At 32.9% G+C, this 22,408-nt stretch overlaps 2 protein-coding genes across 2 annotated transcripts; one reads left to right on the top strand and one right to left on the bottom strand.

Annotated features, from left to right (window-relative positions):
- Positions 1-8,322: 8,322 nt before the first annotated feature.
- On the top strand, positions 8,323-12,538 carry LOC109184288 (cyclin-A2-2-like). The gene is made up of 11 exons (XM_019334285.1): positions 8,323-8,476; positions 9,453-9,776; positions 9,875-10,142; positions 10,218-10,351; positions 10,618-10,710; positions 10,885-11,018; positions 11,219-11,294; positions 11,409-11,519; positions 11,628-11,777; positions 11,887-12,021; positions 12,127-12,538. Exons 2-11 carry the CDS (start codon positions 9,477-9,479, stop codon positions 12,184-12,186), a joined length of 1,461 nt encoding a protein of 486 aa, XP_019189830.1. The 5' UTR covers positions 8,323-8,476; positions 9,453-9,476; the 3' UTR covers positions 12,187-12,538.
- Positions 12,539-16,454: 3,916 nt separating this feature from the next.
- Positions 16,455-20,485, bottom strand: LOC109184395 (serine/threonine protein phosphatase 2A 57 kDa regulatory subunit B' iota isoform). Its single transcript, XM_019334396.1, has 2 exons — positions 18,486-20,485; positions 16,455-17,243 (listed from the first exon to the last, which is right to left on the bottom strand). The coding sequence occupies exons 1-2, from the start codon at positions 19,608-19,610 to the stop codon at positions 16,887-16,889; spliced, it is 1,482 nt and encodes a 493-aa protein (XP_019189941.1). The 5' UTR covers positions 19,611-20,485; the 3' UTR covers positions 16,455-16,886.
- Positions 20,486-22,408: the final 1,923 nt, after the last annotated feature.

The following is a 22,408-nucleotide window of genomic DNA, read 5'->3' as shown; positions in this document are numbered from 1 at the left end:
AAGGTTCTCTTTTGCATTTCAAGGATAGTCACTGCTGAAAATTATGGAATTTCCGACCACCTGAAAGTGATCTTAAATCAAATCGAAAGCCTTGTTCTGACCACTTTTGGTATCCGGAAAAACTTTTATTGCTATTTTCGACCACGTTTTACTTTCGAATTGATTTAAAATTACTTTCAGGTGGTTGAGAATTTTATAATTTCCAGTATTGAGTGAAGTAGTGTGGTGGGTATCATATTTACTTTTTGTGCTTGTTATTCGGATATAATCTTTTTTTCGTAGAATTATAATCCCTAACATTTATTGTAAACTCAAAGCCTTTTTCATTTTGTATACTATGGTTTATTGTATCTCTTCAAAATATTTACTTTTTTTCTTCATTAGGTACTGAATTATTAAGATTTTCTAGTTTATTTTACTCTCATTCTTAAATATCATTTCTTTTCTTAAAATATAATAAATATTATATTAACTAAATATAAATAAAAGGAAAATGATTTCACATCATGACGGATGGATTGAAGGGAAAAATAAGGAGGGATATATAACATTACTCAAGTAAAATATATATAACTTGTACATTGTGTTTTATTCTTTGTACGCTTACAATTTATTTTTAATTTTGCTCTTCTTCTTTTTAATTTTTAATTTTTAATTTTTTTATTCTTATCAACTAATAAGTATATTTTTAAATATTTTATTTGAACAATTTTGGTACTATAAATATTTTTATTCAATTCAATATTGTTATAAATTTTCATATGAAATAGTTTTGTCTTGATGTATGTTAAGGGAACAATTGGTTTTGGGTTGTGTATACGGAGATCAATGTCAAAGAAAATTCATGTTTTTCCTGATTCTGATTGGACTGGTTGTCCCGTAGATTGTAAGTCCACTAGTGATTTTGTTATTTTTTTGGGGACTAATTTTATATCTTGGGTCCGTACAGTGGCGGAGCCACCCCCACTGCCCCCCCTCAACCCTCTCTACTAATATATAAGTACATAGAAAAATCACTAAAGTGTTTAGTAGATTAATGGGTTGAATCTTGAATATAAAGATGGAGTGTTCAAGGTTCAAAATTCACTTGTAGCATTTTATATGTTTTAGCTTCTTGTTTAAGCAAATTCTTCAAACAAAATTGTGAAAGATGCAATTTTTTCTTAGAAGTGAGATCTCAAGTTTAAGTACGCCCCCACTCACATTATTTTCTGGCTCCGCCACTGGGTCCGTAAGAAGCAAAGAACTGTTCATAGGTCTTCCATTGAGGCAGAATACAAAGCCCTAGCAGATGTCTGTGCAGAGGTATTATGGATTATTTCGTGGCTACGCGAAATAAAGGTGCCAGGTATTTCTGTTCCAAAGCTATGGTGTGACAATCTAGGTGCTACCTATATGTGTGCCAATCCAATCTTTCATGCACGCACCAAGCACGTAGAAATCGATTATCACTTTGTACGAGATAGATTGGCTTCTAGAGATATTCAAGTCAACTTCATCTCAACCAAAGATCAACTTGCAGATATATTTATGAAAGCTCTATCTGGCCCTAGATTTTCATTCCTTAGAGACAAGCTACATGTTACTAGTATACCATGTGCTTGAGGGGGAGTATTATGACTCTATGTATTTGAGTCAGTTTATAACTCCGTATCCCAGTCATCCTCTAACTCTTCCTTATATATATTCTCATTGTCCGTACTCTTTGATATTATCTTATTTAATACAATTATTACACTTCTCATCTTGTGTTTAGAGTTTAGACGACACATATTAAATTAATACTATATATATAAGTGATTAACATATAATGTCGCATCGTACTATAGATACAAATCATGAAGTTGTGAATGTTTATGCATGTAGAGGAAGAATTAGAAGAAGACTTTGATGATATATTACAACATTATTTTGTTAGAAAATTATAAATAATAAGAATCAAAGTCATTGAAAGTTTGTAAGGATTTATTTAATTTAGAATTGTAATAACTTTTATAGACTTTTTAAAATAAAAAAGTTCGTAAAAGTTAATAAATGTCTATGAATGTTATTCAAGTGTTTGGTTGGTTTAAATTATAAAAATGCAATATATTTTTAAAGAATTAATTTCACTTTTGGTCCCACGACTTTTGTGGTTCTATTACTTTTGGTACACAACTTTAATTTTTTTTTTCAATTTTGGTGCCTAACTTTGTTTTTTTTTTATCAGTTTTAGTCTTTTCGGCCAAATTGACTGTAAAATGTTGCTGGATTTTATATTTTTTTGGGATAAAATCTTCATCCCAAGGAAACATCTTCAATATCTAAACAAAATCAATGTAAAATCATATCTATAGGTGTTTGATCAATGTGAATAATGGGGAAGACGGACAGAAACTAGACACAAATTTATAGAATTTATAGCGTCAACGATTGGCAAACTCTTTTTTTTTCTCTTAATATGATTTTCCTTTTCTTTAGATATTGAAGATATTTCTTTGGGGAGATAATTTTGCCCGTAAAATATAAAATCCCGCAACATTTCGCGATCAGTTTGGCTGGAAGGACCAAAATTGATAATAATAATAATAATAATAGTAATAATAGTAATAATAGTAATAATAATAATAATAATAATAATAATAATAATAATAATAATAATAATAATAATAATAATAATAATAATAATAATAATAATAATAATAATAATAAATAATAATAATAATAATAATAATAATAATAATAATAATAATAATAATAATAATAAATAATAATAATAATAATAATAATAATAATAATAATAATAATAAAATAATAATAATAATAATAATAATAATAATAATAATAATAAATAATAATAATAATAATAATAATAATAATAATAATAATAATAATAATAATAATAATAATAATAATAATAATAATAATAATAATAATAATAATAATAATAATAATAATAATAATAATAATAATAATAATAATAATAATAAATAATAATAATAATAATAATAATAATAATAATAATAATAATAATAATAATAATAATAATAATAATAATAATAATAATAATAATAATAATAATAATAATAATAATAATAATAATAATAATAATAATAATAATAATAATAATAATAATAATAAATAATAATAATAATAATAATAATAATAATAATAATAATAATAATAATAATAATAATAATAATAATAATAATAATAATAATAATAATAATAATAATAATAATAATAATAATAATAATAATAATAATAATAATAATAATAATAATAATAATAATAATAATAATAATAATAATAATAATAATAATAATAAAATAATAATAATAATAATAATAATAATAATAATAATAATAATAATAAATAATAATAATAATAATAATAATAATAATAATAATAATAATAATAATAATAATAATAAATAATAATAATAATAATAATAATAATAATAATAATAATAATAATAATAATAATAATAATAATAATAATAATAATAATAATAATAATAATAATAATAATAATAATAATAAATAATAATAATAATAATAATAATAATAATAATAATAATAATAATAATAATAATAATAATAATAATAATAATAATAATAAATAATAATAATAATAATAATAATAATAATAATAATAAAATAATAAAATAATAATAATAATAATAATAATAATAATAATAATAATAATAATAATAATAATAATAATAATAATAATAATAATAATAATAATAATAATAATAATAATAATAATAATAATAATAATAATAATAATAATAATAATAATAATAATAATAATAATAATAATAATAAAAAAGTTAGGCACCAAAATTGAAAAAATTTAAAGTTGTGCATCAAAAGTGATAAGATCTCAAAAGTCGTGAAACCAAATTAATTCTATTTTTTAAAGACATAAACACTCTGATACATTCATCATAAAATCAAATAAATAGAAAAAATATATAAAAATTGTGATAGGGAGAAAAAAAATCTTAACTTTTTTAGGTTGAATTAAGGGTAAAGTAGGAAATAAAAAGTTAGTGGCCCATTTACTAACGGAAACTGTTTTCTGTTTTCTAATTTTTAATTTTCATTCTCTGTGTTCTGTTTATAAAACTTGTTTACTAATATCTTTTTTGTTTAGAAAACTTGTTTACTAACATTTATTTTTTCAATTTTTTTTATAGATTAATGTTATAAAATTAACACAAGTTTAATTTTGAGTGATTTTTAGACCTTATATTTAAAATATTTTAAAGTATATTTTGTTTAAATAGAATAAATATAATTTTACTTTTATCTCCAATATATGTAATTTAGATTTTTACATTTGATATCCGAACCAAATTTATATTCGTATATAACATAACTACAAATATATCTGAACCAATGACTTATTAAGTTCACCTAAAATTTAGTTTAGATAATATTAATATTTTTTGAGTTAAAATTTAAATTATTTTTGGATATATTCATTTGGAATGAGATGTATATAAATATATACTCCTTAATTTTTATTTTGAATTCTAATATAGTAATATATGTGAAATTTCAATATCCAATATCCGGACCAAACATGTGTTACGATATAACATAACTAAAAATTTCTGAAATCAATTGAGTTCAATCAAAATATAAAACTTAGTATAGAGTTCAATTTTTAATTTTGATAATGTAAATAACGTCTAACTTTAAGTATAAGCAAATAAGTCATGTTTAAGTAAGTAATGCAAGTATAATAGATAGAAGATGGTGATAAGTAAAAGAAGATGATAATAAATGTAATCATAGTAATGAATAAATATGTAAGTAGATAATGATGAAAATGTGGTCATAGTGACATATAGTCAAATAATAGCTGATAGATGATTCTGTTTTGTATTTAGAAAACAGCTTTTAATAGTTTTCCAATTTTTAGAAAACTGGAAAATAGTTTATTGTTTTCAAAATAGAAAACTGTGCTAGTAAACATGTTTTCTTTTTTTGTTCTTCAATTCTCTAATTTTTCAAAAAATTGGAGAAAATTTCCCGATAGTAAACAGGTCATAGATATTTCTGAGAACTTAGGAATAACCTAATACCAAAGGAGTCCTTGAAAATAGCTATTCTCCTTGCAAGGGAATAGCTCAATGGGAACAAAATGCATTAACAAACAATAGAATATGTCTGTTCTCTGGAATGTCATTTCATTTCAGGTCTATTCTGCAAACCAAATGTGCTATAAAAGTTTATTAAAATCTACTCCGGATCATTTTAAAAGTTTTCAAATGTCATGATTGAGTACACCTCTATAAATAAATTTTTACCAAAAAATTTAAAATAATATTTACCACACTACAACACCTTAAATATTATATTATTTAAACATCACTATATAAATCTCTAACTAAGAAATGTGATAATATATACCCAATGCACTGAGTTTCAAAAATATGCATTTGATGGTTATTCTTCATGTGTAGGCATCTAGCTTACACAGTAAAATGTTGTGTTATTTTGAAGTTGACTGTATTTTACCGTAGGATACGCAAGTGTGATGCGTAATAAATAATACAGAGTAGTTGGCATGTTTTTTGGACCTTTTTGTTTATGTTGGGATGTTGTTTGTTAAAATTTTAAAAAATATAATCAGTCAAACAATACTTTAAAATGTCACAATATGTCACTTGCACCAATTCAATTGGTTCTAAAAAAAAAAATTAAAAAAAATTATAAAAAAAAAAAAAAAAACTTTTCTGTCATATAATTCAACGATGACTTAATGCATTAGTGGGCTTGTGATTGACTTATTTTAAATATAATTTTCATTCTCTTTACCTTCCCCAATTATCCACAACTATTATTTTTTTTCTAAACCCAAGTAAATAATGAGAAAGCTTTAATTTTTAATTTTAAAATTTTAATTTAGCACGTATAGTTATTTCCCAGTTTAACAAGGTATTTGGAGCAATGGAATTAGCACTCTAATAAATGTTAATAATTATTTATGAATAAATCTTATGTAAGACTCTCTTATACTCCGCATTAAATATATAATACTATTTAACTAAAATAAAAGATAATATTTTTTTATAAGTCAGTTAAAATATTACATTTTAATTAAAAAGTACTATGTATTTTTATAAAACACTCCTGACACAAAACTTATTTTTTATTTATTTAATTTTACGAAATCTAGAAAAATTATCATCTCTTTAGAGCATCATTATCAGTTGGGGATATTATGACGGTTATTGTAAGAGTGGTTATGAAAGAAAATGTGGAAGGGTGGAGAAAAAAAAAAAAGAGAGAAAACTGAATTTTAAAAACTAAAATTAAAAAACTAAAAAAAAAAAAAAAAGTGCGTCAGGCGCGCTGCATGTAGTGCACGCGCCCGTGTGGTCATTGGCTGTGCGCGAACGCGCAGTCCCTTCCCTCTTTTTTTTTTTTTTTTGACATGCTCCCAACCCTTTGCAGGCCAAATATTTTGCCAATTAATTTTTCTCCACACTTATTAATAACTCTACTCAAGTTAAATGATCTGACATTATCTCTCATTTGACATTTCTTCCCTGATGTGGGTGCTCTTACGGAGAGTTCTCTCCTCTATTTGTAAAAACATAACTTTTCTTATTAAAGTCTTAAAAGGTTATTGATCCTTAGCTTGTTGAACATTTTTTTTTTAAAAAATAATGTCAGATGACTTATAACTCTTAAAATTTATACTAAAAAGAAAATTAGTCGGTGAATCAAAATTCAAAACAACTTTTTTATAATTTTTTTGAGTACAACTTTTTTAAATTAATAAACTTTATTCACAAAATTCATATTATAATATAAATATCATTAACCATTATATACTAGACTTGATATTCGCATTTCAAATTTATTGTCACCACTTTAAACATTCCATGCATGCTAATATGCTAAACATCCTAATATGGTGCTAAAATTCAGATTTGCATTTGAATTTTGAATGCTTTTTAAGTTTTGCCCAAATGGCCTAATTCTTACACGGTTTCACATATCATGGAGATGTTACATCACTTTTGGATGTGAAATGTCTCCCCACCCACCCCCTGTCCATGTATACATATATATATATACACACACAAACATACCAACTAACAGGACAAAAAGCAAAAAAGGGGAAAACTTGAATATCCAATGATTATTGGGCAAGAAAAAAAAAGATTATTTGATTAATGCCCATTATTGAATTCCAACATTTATGATTCATCAATAATCATCATGCACCTATATTAAGAGAAAAACCATTCTAAGATTCAATTAATTCAATAATTAAGGAGTAATAATTGGAGTTTAATACCTATTTGTTTGGTTGATATTCAAGTTATTTTCAAAGCTAAAGTTCAACTTTATAATTAACTTTTGTGCATGCCAAATAGAATATTTACAGTCAATTTTATTAAATTTGTTTGAAACTGAAATGATATATTTATTTATGTTGTATTTGTTACTCTCAAAAGCATTTATATTGTTTTGGGTGCAAAAGGAGAAATCTCTGCCTCCACACTCCGATCCTTCAAGGACGTGGAGGAATTAAATCATTGTGACTTAGTAACTCCTTAGAATTTCTATTGTCTAATGCAAAGTATGAGTGTTGCTAATTTTTATTTTTATTTTTTTTTTTTGTATCATTTGATTGAATTTCATTTTATGATACTGAAAGAGTGATCAATTTATAAATGGTAAATAAATATAAATAATGGCATAAACAAATTAGTGATACAAATTTTGTAATCAGTAACATTTTTCTTTAAATTTTAAGCTTAATAAATTTCAATTGAGGTTAATCACTATAAGTTAGGGTAAACTACAAAGTGTCTCTCTAATCACTACAAGGTTAGATTGAATTTTCATGTATTTTCTCAAATTGGTCTTTTTAATTTGGATCATAATTTCCATTATTTGATTAATTTAGCATTGATTGGATTTGAGCTTTTAATTTGAGTTAATTTCATTGTGTTCGAATCCCCTCTCGTATAGAAAAATCAATTTGGTCGGCACTTTGTCTCTTATTAGGTCAGCCTAATGCGAATAAAGATTAGTTTGAGTATGATACAAGTTTAGAGGTGTCTCCTATAATTATGGCATACTCAGGACATTTTGTGATCTAAAAAAAAAAAAAGGACTTAGGGGCTTAATTGTAATACTTGAAAACTGCAAGGATAGAAATGCTATTATCAGAAACATAAGGATCCGAGTGAAATTATGCTTAAGGATTTTTCCACAAGTTTTTGAACCATACATCAATCCCGCTCTCACGCTCCCCTCCTCCTCATCCCCACCCCCTCCCACACCCACCCACCCCACCCCACCCCGATATGCAGCTCTATATGTACAGTGTTCCTTTCAGATATCACATTCTCCCTTGCTCACTCTCTCTGTCCGCGTCTACCTCATTCTATGCTTGATCCGAACGATGCTCTAAGCTCCGCCATTGAAATTTCTTGGAGCTCACCAGCCTGTAACGCAGAGTAAGTTCTGTTCATATATATACATACCGTTCTAAATCATGTGTATGTATACACATGAGTCCCAAAGGTTAGCTTTAGTCCATACATGCATTATCGTATTTGGTATAACTGCGCTCAGAATTTGAGCTTCTCCCCTGAAATCCACGATGTTTTGCATTCGGATCTGTGTGATTGGCTCTTTTTTCTGGAATTTCCTATTTGTTTGGAGTTATTCATTCAAAAATTCGCAATTTTATTTTGAAATATGTAGGTGTTTAAGTTGATAGGAGTATTATTTTTAATATTTTTCTTTATTAAATTTCGGAAAGATTTTTTTTTTTTTTTTTTTTTTTTTGTGTGTCTGTAATTTGTTTAAGATTGTATTGTAATGATTTTTGTTGCGGATAATTCGTGTCTTTTTTGGATTTTTTTTTTTTTTGTTTTTTAATTTGTTCTTGCCTGGATAAGGTGTATGGTCGGGATATTCTTTATTCGCAAGGACAGGGTTTAGGTTCACAATTTTCGTCTGGAATTAAAAAAGAACATGTTTTCATGACGTAATTTTATTTATTATTTTTTAATTTTATATTTGATTAAACGAAATCTGTCGGCGGCGGTGGCGGCGGCGCTGCACTCTCAGTCTCTCACTATCTTCGAATAATTTTTAATGGATTTTCAGACATACGAGTGAGTATGCCTTTAAATCTGGTTTTGGCTTTGGATATTACTTCTAATTCAAAGCTTTGGTTTCATATTATAAACCCAAAAACAGACGAGTTTTTGTTTTCCTACGTGTTTGTTTTTACAAAGGTTTGACACCATTGATTCGACTTTTTTAATGTAGTTCTTGTTATAAGAAACCTTAGTCCTATTCTTAGTAGGTTTCTTATAAATATATAGGATCTTTATAGTTTATACAGTCATTTTTTAAAAAAATATTCTTCACCTGCCAATCTTTTCAATTATGTTTATAAGGTTTGTTGTAATGCCATTGCAGATCTGACAGAAGAAACATAGTGAAATGAGGCGTGCAAATATGCAGAATGTATCTTCAAATATGGAAGGACACTCAATGCGAATCACGCGATCTCGAGCTAGAACTTTAACTTCTTCTCAGGGGCTACCTCCTTTACATCCTTCTGCTACACTACAGGACGGGAAGCAGGTTCGACGAGCAAGTTCCAAAAGAGCAGCATCAGATGAGAACAAATCGACCTCTTCTTGTGTACAACCTAAGAAAAGAGCTGTTCTTAGGAATGTCACTAATGTTGTCTGTGAAAGTTCATACTTGAACTGTATGACTGGAACTAAAGTAATTCAGGTACTGTTGTTTTTTGCAGTTTCTACCTCTATTAGAATAACCATAATCAGTAGTTCTTTTGTATGTGATTGTGAATAAGTGTGTTGTGATGGTGATAGGATAAAAAACTCACTGACAAGAAAATTGCAAAGGTGATGCCTGGTGTTTTAGTTCATAAAAAGCCGAATCATGTGGAAGATAGGAAGGAACACAAAACTGAAGAGGTCAACAAAGTGAAGATTGAAGAATCAGAGTGTATCTCGAAAGAGAATATATTTGCAGAGCAAATTAAGTGTGGCACCATAAAGCAAAGCAGTGTATTTGGTCTTTTGCCATTGATAAAATGCAACTTCAAGACTGTTCCTGACCACAATACATCACAAAGAGGTAAGACATTTATTAATTCTCTTATTCCATATCTTTTTGTGCAATTGCTAATTCTGTTCCAGTTGTTTATTGCAGATGAAGGCAAACTTTGCCCAAAGAGAGATGAGTTGGAGAGTCTGGGTGTTACAGATATTGATTCAAAGCACAGCGATCCACAAATGTGCACTTTGTATGCTCCTGATATATATACAAACCTGCATGCTAAGGAGGTCTGTATCACATTCATATTTTGAAACTCTTACCAGAATTGTTCTTCAAATATTGCCATTTCTTGGATACTTCATGTTGCAATAAAATTTACTCACATTGCTATTTAATATTTCAAGGCAAGATCAGTGGTCATTTTCTTTCCTCTTTATCTGTAAAACCAAAAGACTACTTTTATCTGTTAAAAGGATTGAATCCTTTCTATATTAACTTAGTTCTAGCATTTCTATTGATCTCCCCTCTCTCTCTCTCTGCCTCCTTGCTTCAGCTTGACCAGAAGGTGTCTGCTGATTACATGGAAAGGCTGCAGCGAGACATTACTGAGGGTATGCGGGGTATTCTGATTGATTGGCTTGTGGAGGTAAGTTGTTTATAGATACAGTAATATATTCTCATTATTTATAGACTGTTAGTTGTTTACTTTGTGAAGTCATAGTCTTTTGATTTGAAAATGATCGATGTCAGTATTGGTGTAATCATTTGTGGTATCAATGTTTTATGATGTATGTTGACGTGAGTTTGTAAATTCTTTCAGGTTTGCGAAGAATATAGGCTGGCTCCAGACACTCTTTATCTGACAGTGAATCTTATTGATCGATTCCTCTCAGAAAACTACATCGAGAAACGAAAACTGCAACTGCTTGGCGTCACATGCATGCTAATCGCCTCGTAAGTTCTTTCTCTTGCTTGCGGCCATCAATATATTTAGGGACAAGGTTATTTCCTGGTAAAACCCTCCTGAATTCAACTACATAATGCTAATTATGCAAGAATATAATGACCTTCACAATCTGTTGTAGTGTTGCACACTCGCATTATCTTTACAGTCTTTTTCTATAGTACTTACATTAAAAAATTTATTCTTGAAGCAAGTACGAGGAAATTTGTGCTCCACATGTCGAAGAGTTTTGTTTTATTACAGACAATACATACTCGAAAGAAGAGGTATACTCCTATAAAATCTATTTTAATTACTACTTCTCTTGTCTGCTTTGCTAATTTCTTAGTTAGAAAGGTATAATCGATAAAAGGGTGTCTAAAGGCTCATTTACATGGCAGGTTGTAAAAATGGAAAGTCAAGTTCTCAACGTTTTGGGCTTCCGACTTAGTGTTCCAACCACCAAGAAATTCCTTAGGAGATTCATTCAAGCAGCACAAGCTTGTTATGAGGTAATAAATAATAAACATTTAAAAATAAAAAATAAAAAAATTAGCATCCATTTCTTGTCTGAATGATGTTGTAGAAGAAGCTAAGAGATGGATTGCTCGAATTTTCAGGTTCCTTCGGTTGAATTGGAATTCATGGCGAATTATTTGGCGGAGTTGACTCTTGCTGAATATAGTTTCCTTAAGTTACTTCCATCTGTTGTGGCTGCATCTGCTGTATTTCTCGCCAGATGGATGCTTGATCAAACTAAACATCCATGGGTTCGCATACTTTCCGCCTAGACTCTTTGTTTTTTTTTTTTGTTTTTTTTTTTGTTTTTTTTTGTACTTTTGAGAACAACCGTTTGATCTATGATTGTCGTTTTTTCAGAATCCAACATTGGAGCATTACACCAGGTACAAGGCATCGGATCTGGAAACTACAGTTTCCGCTTTGCAAGACTTACAGCTCAACACTAAGGGGTGTCCCCTTAATGCCATTCGCGAAAAGTATAAGCAGCCCAAGGTAACAACATACCATAACACTGTTATATCTATTTAGTAAAATGGAATTCAGACAACCTTGTATGGATTGTCTTGTCTTATCAAAAACTGTTTCTTGAATCTACAGTTCAAGTGTGTGGCAACTCTAACTTCACCAAAAGCAGTAGAATCTCTGTTCCAGAAGTAGCAGAACTCATGCTATTACTGTCTCTTACAATCTAGAAGAGCAGATCTCATTCATTTGTTCATTCCCCAAACTCCAACAGCAACTGTATTTTCCTCTGTTAAAACAATTCTGGTGGTACAACATTAGTGTTTCCTGAAACATGGAAACCAGATTGAATTATGTCTGACAGAATGTTGTTGGACTGTAGTTAGGAGGAGGCTTGTGTAGTTAAAGCAGGAATTTAACAGCACCAGATAGCTTAGTTACTGTGGTCTTGAAGGAGGAGCTATATGAGCTCCTTGTGTAAAACTGTTCCAACTCTGATTTTTATCTCTTTATTGCAATATACTTGATTGATCCTGTGATCTTTTTATTCAACAAAAATGTATTTGATATTAAATCAAAATATATGCTTACGTTATGTCTACTTTTGTCCATGATTATAACATCATGTGTGAATCTTCAGTCAGGACCTATGTGTTGAATGATGTGAAAGAATAAAAGAGATTCATTGTATTATCAAAATAGAACTGTATAGAGATATATTATTTATACAAGTGTAAATCTAATTGTCTCATTCCTACAAGGAAGGCTTAGGGTTTCAACACTTTCCTTAAGTTGGAGATTATAAATCATATGCTCCAAGCTTGTTACAAATATATATATACAACCAATTTTAGGAGCTCTAAGGGATTTAGTCAAGATATCAATTAATTGATTTGTAGAATTGATAAAGCTGGTTCTAATACACCCTGACACGATCTTCTCCTAGATGAAGTGGTAATCAACCTCGACGTGATGGTCCTCTCATGATAAATTGCATTTGAGGCGAAGCGATGTGTAGAACTGCTTGGTTGTCACATATTATTGTCATTTGAGCAACATCGTCACACTACAACTCTTGAAGTAAGTGCTTCAACCACGTGAGATCAAACGTGGCAAGGGCCAAAACCTAATATTCAGCTTTAGCACTAGACCTGGCAACCATGTCATGCTTCTTACTCTTTCAACATATAAGATTACCACCAATGAGTACATAATAACTTGAAGTAGAGCACCTGCCAAACGAACAATCGGCCCAATTTGCATAAGAATACCCAACAACTTGAGCATGTCCTCTATATTCATATAGTAAAACATTACCCTGGTGCTCTCTTGATATCCCTTAGAACCTTAACAACAACACCCCAATAAGTATCACAAGGGTTCTCAAGAAACTAACTTAATACACTCACTACAAAGGACTAAAGGAGATATTTGATCATGTGATTGTAAGGTAGTTCAATTTTTCAATTAATCTCCTGTATCGTTCTTGGTCAGGCAATGGCTTCCCTTGTCCTGGTAGAAGTTTAACATTCGAATCCATTGGATTATCCACAAGTTTACAATCCAACATATCAGTTTCTTCTAAAATATCCAAGGCATACTTTCTTTGTGAGATGATTATACCACTGCTAGACTGGGTCACTTCAATTCCAAGAAAATACTTTCACTTGCCCAAATCCTTGGTTTGGAATTGACTGAAGAGGTACTTTTTCAATTTAGATACACCATCTTGATCACTACCTGTAATAACAATGTCATACACATACATTACACGATATATGCATTTCCCATTGTTAGATCAGAAGTACTTGATTTTAAAAATTAACAATTTAGTCTTATAACTATGCAATTTTTTAAACATATTTGGCCTACTCAGCCAAATCACCGGCCAAATGTCGTCAGAAAAACGTAAATCTTTTTAAATTTTTTATTCATAGGGGAAAAGCGGTCATTATATATATATATATATATATATATATATATATAAGTGAAAGTTATTGGGCTATTTGCTTCCTTCTCCTTCGCGTACACAGTTTATCTCGCTGCCTGAAGGGAAAAACAGCGACTGTTTCGCCGGGAAAATTAAAAAATTTGCTTCACCGGGAAGACGAGGCTGATGGTGGCGAAAGGCAGGGTGAAAGAGTACAAGAAAATACTAGTGCTGTACACCAACTACGGGAAGCAAAGGAAACCGGAGAAAACCAACTGGGTGATGCACCAGTACCACCTCGGAGACGACGAGGATAAGAAAGAAGGCGAGCTTGTGGTGTCAAAGGTTTTCTAGCAAACACAACCTAGACAATGCGGTTCTCTCCTCAAGGATTCTCCTCCTCTACCTCAGGCGGCGCCGCCCGCCGAACAAAAACCCGCCTCTCATCTTTGGCAAGCTGCTGCAACAATGGTGGAATCCTTCAACCCAACCCTCCTTCGATCAATACGACCATAATCGTCCCACTTCTTGACTCCTCCCAAGTTTTAACATGCATGACACTTCTTTCATTCCTTAGCTAGCTTCATCACGTACAATACACCTACTCTTCTTTAATTTTAACTGTCTCTGATCTTTTCTTAAGGTCTTAAAATATATGTGAATGGGATGATGATGCATGAAGTTAACTTGAAGCAGTTATGGTGCAGGTGAAAATATATGTATATGGGACCTCTCCGCAAAACAGTTTTCAATAGCGTGATTATGCAAATATAACTAACTAAAAGTAAACAAATTCATCATCATCCAAAAATCTTCCTGTTGGTTGGAATAATAACACAATTAAACACTTAATCAAAAGCGCATACATTCATAAGGTCCATAGCATAGAGAGGCAGAAATCGAGATTCCAGAGTGCAAAAGTCGAATTTTTATTCGTAAAACAAATAAAGGATGCTGGACTTGCAGCACGCCTAGAATAATGAAAACTCAAAAAGATGAAAAAGAATAGAGTTCAAACCGTTCAAGCACTGCGTAGGCGGGCTTGGCTTCCCAGCGAAACCGTCACTTCTTCCCCTCCCCCTTCAGGCAGCAAGATGAAGCAATTTTTTTTTCCCGGCGAAACAGTCGCTGCTTTCCCCTTCCTGCAGCCAGATGAATTGTGTACTAGAAGAAGAAGGAAGCAAATAACTTTCTCTCTCTTTTTTTTTTTTTTTTAAATGTAAAATGACAGTTTTGACCCCATTAATAAAAAATTTGAAAACATTTACTTTTTTCCGGCGACATTTGGCCAGTGGACCAAATGTGTTAAAAAATGCATAGTTACGGACTAAATTGTTAGTTGTTAATGTTGAGTACTAAAATTAACAAGACCACAATAGTTATAGGACCAAAAGTGTAATTTTCTCAAAAAAAATTTTAAGACTTGATAATTATAAACTATTTAATACTTTAATGGTTAATACTAGAATATTAAATATTATCCTAGAAAAACATCTAGAATTGTAAATTGTATAAAGAACATATTGATCTATTACACGATTTAGGGTTATTTCGCTCAAAAAGACGTCGTCTTGAGTTAAATAACACATTTAAAAAAAAAAAAAAACAATAGTTAATCAGCCGACTAGGCCGCCTAGTTCGGCACTTAGGCCGCCTAGAACACCGATTACGGTGATAATCTTGACGGTCAGTCGATGCCTAGGCACGATTTTACAACCATGACCGCAATCAACTTCCTGATTGCTTTAGGTTTCTATATCATTCTTAGACGCCGTAGTAGGTAATTCTAGTTTATTGTTCTACCCTAAACTTTCAAGATTAAGGTTTTCTTCGAGAGTAATCGTAATCTTACATGCATTTTCCCCCTTCGAAATGTGGATAACCGGGCAATTGAGGTCTTCCTTACTAGAGAAGTCATTTTTGTCGTCGAAGATGTTTATTTTCTTCGGGGTTGCTTGCAAGAATGTCTAAGTAAAGGACGATAATGTAAAATTAAGGAATGTTGTGTCGTAGTATAACCACTATCATAGAACCGAATTCGCTACTACTGATGCAGACTCACAACAACGGCTTCGTCTCCAAAGATTGGTTAACACATCACGTCAATCCCCATCTCCGTGCACCCGGAATAGGGATTGGAACTTACACATCATACTCAAAGTAATAATGAGACACAAGAAAGAGGCTAGATAAATTTCTAAACTAATATAGTTCTTCTTTAAATAGTATAGGCCAAGTAAACATAAGCTACATACTATTATAATAATCTTGACCACCCACTGTCAATGACCTCGTGGTCTAGTGGCATGAAGTGACTTTTCTAAATAAGGGATCATGGGTTTGAACGCAACGGTATTGACTCTTTGTACTTCAGTAGGTTGAGAAAGTAGTTATAAATATTGACTCTTTATGCAGAAAGTACTTAAAAATTCTTTTTTTATACAGTACACTAAAAATATACAGGTATATCAATAGTTCACAAAAAATGGCGTTTAAAATAGAGTATGAAGCATAAAAGGAAGACTAAAGAAAATAGACAGTTGGATTTCTATTTAGACAAAATTGACATGTACTCTTACACCAGGGACAATATAATATTAATCAGTACATTGACAAGTAACAACAGAAAAATGCTCCTTAACATCTAAACCCAACAGCAAAATAATTCTAAAAAAGGGAAAAAAAAAAAAAAAAAAAAAAAAAAAAACTAAGGAAAGATGTTAGTTTATGACTTTACATACCCACTGCAAGTTACTTACCATACAGATTCTTGGGGGGCAGAGTAGATGAAACAACAAAAGGTGACAGTAAGTTACAACACAAAAGGGCAAGGCTAATGATGGGTAATGCAGAAGACATGAGCGGGCGGCCATTTTCCGCCTGATGCAATCTGGTTCTGCAGCGTACAGATAGAGCGGGTATGCAAACGGACGGGAGAGCGGGGCCCTCGAGTGGTAAGCGTTCTTTAACAAGTCATTTTAGTTGGTAAAGGAGTTACCAAAACAGCAGTGTTTCCGGCTATTGGTAGTAGTTGGGCGAGATTCTCGAGGCGCTCCCATTCTTCCTTGCGCTTTGTAGCTGCCAAGGCTAGCTTCTCCCGCTCTTCCTTGTACTGCGATTGGCAAACCCGGAATAGCTCATCGTCCATCTCCACAAACATCTTCCTTACGTTCAGAGTCAAACTCTGCACCGCCTGGTTCCAGTGGGAATGAGAATTGTTATCCAGAGCCGGGAACAGGATGGGCAGTATCGCATGTCGGTTATGTGCAATTAGATTCACAATTTGATCGTTATTCCATAGGAAGAGTGCCCTTTCGGATACCTGCAAAAATTGGCCCGTTAAGACTAGCCTCTTTCAAACCTTAGAGGCTGCAGTGCTGTTTGTACAAACATTTCACATTAACAAAAAGGAATCCCAAGAAGGAAAAGAATATGGGAAAAGGGTAAAGAGAAAAGAAGGATAAGAAGTTTTTTGTAACACTAACAACATAAGTCTGACACCTTCGCCTTTTGTATTTGCATGATATCAAGAATCAAGAACCTCACTTCAGTGGCTTCATTCCAAAAGCATATAGAATTAGAGACATAACAAATCCTGTTTAAGAACAATTCGATATTCAGGCAGCAAAAGTTGCGTGATTATCGAACCACTCACCAGATGGAGGCATAACGCCTGCTCTTGATCGGACTGGAGAATAAAAGAAGTGGCCCGGGAGGGGTACCATTTACGGGGTGTTTAGGGAAGTTTTTTAGGAAATATAACATTCCTAGGAATCTCACATACCCTAAAGATGACGGGTGGGAATGCAATTTCCATCAATGTTACCAAAAATTAACTAAAAACAATGTTTGGAAATATGACATTCTCTATAGTAACCTCACATCCCTTGAACCAAACAAGGGAATGTAATATAACAATATTTACATTCATGAAGTTATGTGAGAATGTGAGATAACCTGAACCAAACACCCTAGTGTTTGCTTAAATAAGATAATTTTACATATAAGGTCTAAAAATCACTTGAAATTACACTTAACGTTAGTCTAAAATAATAAATTTCAAAAAATGGGCGTTAGTAAACAAGTTTTCTAAACAGAAAACAGAGAATGAAAACTGAAAATTTCGAAAATAGAAAACAGTTTCTTGAAGTAAACAGGCCTCTAGTGTTCGATTAAATAAGGTAATGGAAAGGGAGGGGAAACCCAATATATAGAACTGCAATTAACAACATGTTTTACTCCGATTAACAATATTTGATAAATGGAAGCTGTAACTTGGTGACCTGTCCGCACATCGGATATAGACTGCATTATCACATTCAGATATGTTCTTATGTTCTTAGTTTCGGAACACTGATATATAATCTTATGAACTATGATTCTATGATAAAATCCCCAAAGAAAAAGCTAATAATAAAATAAACCCTCAATTTGTTCCTGATTTTTAGAACCTAGAACATGAAATAGTTGTATGCAGCAAAATATTTAGCCCCAAATAAAAAATAGTGAATGGGATATACAGGACCCCGAAGGAAGATTTTGAAGTTAGTAATACACGTATTACCTGAAAATGGTAACTGTTGACACAGCATCCAATCCGCCAGAATAATGGAACCATAACTTTTTGGAACTCATCCATGGTAATAACTTCCAGAATTTCTTCGAGCTCACCCAAGAACATGACCTCCTTCTGGCTATTTGTGATTGGCCAGTAGTCCAACAAACCCCTAATCACAGTGCTTGCTAGCTTGGGATCCTTCTCTATGAACTGAATAACACAGTATGATAACTGCTGAAAGTAAACGGCCAAAGATTTTGGCTTGTGCATAGGAATTAGAGCCTTCCACAGAAAGATCTTATGCTCCTCCTTCAAGGGTAATGCGAACCCAGTAATGACACTGCCAAAAATTTCCAACAATTCGGCAATTCCATTATGCTTCTCGGTCTCAAACACAAATTGGTAAAACACATTACTTATGCTCTTTCTAATAAAGGGCCTGTGGACCATGAACTTCCCATAAATTCTATGCAAAATAGCTTTCAAGCACTCCCTTTCCCTTGGATCTTCGGAATCAAACAAATCAATCAATCTGAGAATGAAAGAGTGATTTATGTACTTCTTTGCAACCTTTGCTTCTAGCGAAGGGGAAGTAACAAACCTAAGCAACAAATCATACATAATTTGCAAGTGAGGCCAGGCAGGGTCAAATGTTGGCTCATCGTCATCATTTTCATTCCCACGGGCACTATTGGACCGATAGTTGGGTGGAAAAACACGAAATAAGTTAACAGCACAAGTTTTACACATTGCATGAATAGCAGGCTCTGAGAACTTAGGTGGATTAGAACAAAGAAAATCCAAAAGCTCAATCATTGTGTTCCTTTTTAGCTCCTTTTCAGCTGTGTTCTTAGTCGGGTCAGTGAAATCGAAAACTACACAGCAGAGGCTCAACTTACTGATGAAAAGATTCAGCTTTTCGGAGCTGGGGACATCCTTGAAAGACACCAGGGGTTCAATGCCTGCTATCACACTGGCCGGAAACACGGCCGAGGATGTCCTCCTCGGAGTGCTACATGACCCGGCTGCCCGCCCCGAACCAGCATTCGAGTCTGAATTGCTCCTAGGAGAATCCACTGAATCAGATTTCAGGGATTTTTTGGGTAGCTTACTCAGTAGATTTTTCCACATTTCTCTTTCCTTTTTCTTTCCTTTGGCTCCTCAAATAGTAACAGATGCAACAATACAAACCAAATTAGCTCTCATCAAACCCTAGTCTACAAATTCGAGATCCAGACTAAAATCCCATCGCCCCGGGGAATGCTAGTGTACACATTATATTAAAACCAGAAATGGGGTGGTAAAGATTGGATCTTTAACAAGGATTTAAGTCTGAAAAGCTACACATCCATCAAAGGGTAACCATATTTTTCACCGAAATTAAAGAAAAAAATCGAATTCTCTCTCATTCTGCAGGGAAAATCCAGATCTTGATTAAACCATACATAAACGTACATGTAAAAATGTATTATATATAAACAGAGGGAGAGGATAAGAAGAATTGAGAAAGGCAAGAATGATGACGGAAGAAACAAAAGATGAAAACTTTTTCTTATTTTTTTTTTTTTTGGTGTAGAATTCAGGAACCTGGATTCTTTAGAGAGAGAATGTGGATCTATACACACTCATTGCATCATACCATGCAATATATAAAATGGGAAGATTCAGATTTCTGAAATTTTGCAGAGAGGGAGAGAGGGTGGGTGGATAAGGAGGGGAGGGAGGGTACAGGTGGTGGGGGTGGGTGGGGGAGGGATATATTGAGATGCTGATAACAAGGAAGGCTAAAAGAAACCAAAATCATAAATCAATCAATCAGGAGGAGTTTGCACAGTCGGACAGGGAAGGGGTGGAGGCATTGATGAGGATGGATTGAGGGAAGGAGGGAAATGTGTTTTGTTTTCACCTGAGAGAGAGCGAGCGAGCGAGCGGGGAAAGGAGATTATTCATCTTTTGTGGACTCTCGTCTCTCGCTCGCTACTTCACTAGATCTGGATTCTCTTTACACCGTCTGCTTTAAAGAATCTTTTTCAAGCCATTTCTTTTTTCTCCTTTTTTTTTTTTTTTCTTTTTGTGGCATCATTTTAATAATCATTATTTCTATTTTACAAAAACAAAAAAAAAAAAAAAACTTTCAAATTTTTAAGATTACTAATTGTTGGTTTTTGGGTACTTAGGCCCAAGGAGATCCAACACAACCGTGATTGGTGAATTCACCTTTTAAAATAGGGTTAAAATAATCTTCTCAGAAAATTGGGTAGTCTCTTGTATATTTGTTGGTCTGCCCCTCTACCTTTTCGATGAGCCCATTTTATAGTCGGTCATCTCTTCGGTATTTTGAATGCTTTACATTAAAAGACCATAAATTGGCTCATTAATTCTAGGGGCCGTTGGGCTGTCGTTATTGGGCCTCCCAACGGCCTGCTTGACCGGCTTTCAAAGAGCCTCTTAAATGCCAACGGCTATCTTGTCATGCCGACCCCCCTGCCCATGTTGACTCTGTACTCGCATCGACCATCGACTCGCGCCGACTCCTTGGACTCGTCCTTGCCTATCTTTGGGCTTTTCTCCTTTTTGGGCCGTATCTCTTTTTCCTTTCATCTTCCTCTCTTCTTGGGCCCTAGGCCTATTGGGTCCGTACCCCCATCAACTAGTCCTCACTTTCCAGTATTACCAGGGCTATGGGGAAAGATGTAGATCGATCGCCCTAGATAGACAACTACATAGAGGGTCCGCCTCCCTTACTCGAATATTGGAAAGTATCCACCTTCTTTATGCGAAATTGCTTCGGTTACTCCTCGATCCTCGCCCTTTCTTTAATGACCCATTTATGGACGAATCATCAGTGATTCTTCTTGATTCCATTTTAATTCTTGATTACCTTCCCAGCCTATAAATGGACCCCCTTTTTACTCTCTTATCTTCATCTCATTCTCCTTTTACTCTTATCATGGGTCGTCCTCCCATCAGCGGGAAGAAAATTGACTTCGGGTCGCCCCTCCGTCGACCAAGCGGTCGAGGCTAGACAAAGGGAAGAAAAAGGCTCGTAGAACTGCTTCTCGTAAGCATTCCTCGGGTTCTACTTCATCGGGGTCCGTATGACGGAGGAGGCTCCACCTCCCCGCGTCAACCCCTTTCGGCCGGCCGACCCAACCCGTCCAACCACTGCTCGGGTTACTGCCGAGGACGGGACCTTTGTGGAGGTGGCTGTTCCCGAACAGCTGTCCTTTGAGATGACTTTTTCGATCCCATTGTATGATCCTACCGAGTCGTCCACCGAACAACTGTCGGATGCTGATTATGCCCGATTCCTAGAGACTTACGCAGGAGATGCTGCGTCGGTGGCTCCCCCGTTGATGCCGGCCTTTTGGGACTCGGTTTGGGTGAGATGTATATTGCATGTTTACATCTTGATAACAAGAGCCATCAACTCTTAGTTGATGAAGTGGTTATCCAAGTTTATCTCTTCACATGATGAAGTCCTAGAAAAATTAAGGGTGTGTTTGGAAACCCGAAAAATGATTTCTGGAAATCATTTTCCGGGTTTCTTGTGTTTGGTAAGCAAAGTAAAACTTGAGTCAACGGAAAATAAGGCTTGGTCAAAGGAAAATGAGCCTAATTTTTTGGAAACAACTTCCCTTTTTTTGAGGGGAAGTCATTTTCCGAGTGAACAGTGAGCTTCAACATTTCAGTCTTCATATTCAACATGAACTTCTTCATCTTCAGCACAATCTTTTGGTCCGCCGGAAACGAGATGGAAATCCAAGATTTTCGGCGGAAAACAACCCATCTGGTATCATATCAGATCTGGGCTGCTTCGTCTTCATCCTCAACAGAACTTCTTCATCTTTTGGCAATTTGGTCCGTCGGAAAAATACAGAAACTCCATATTTCCGGCTGAAAACAACCAATCTTGTTTCCGCGCGGAA

This window comes from Ipomoea nil, unplaced genomic scaffold (assembly GCF_001879475.1).
Source record: "Ipomoea nil cultivar Tokyo-kokei standard unplaced genomic scaffold, Asagao_1.1 scaffold1259, whole genome shotgun sequence".
Lineage (NCBI taxonomy): Eukaryota > Viridiplantae > Streptophyta > Magnoliopsida > Solanales > Convolvulaceae > Ipomoea > Ipomoea nil.
The sequence above is the reverse complement of the archived record's forward strand: the minus strand, read 5'-3'. Positions and strand labels throughout refer to the sequence as shown.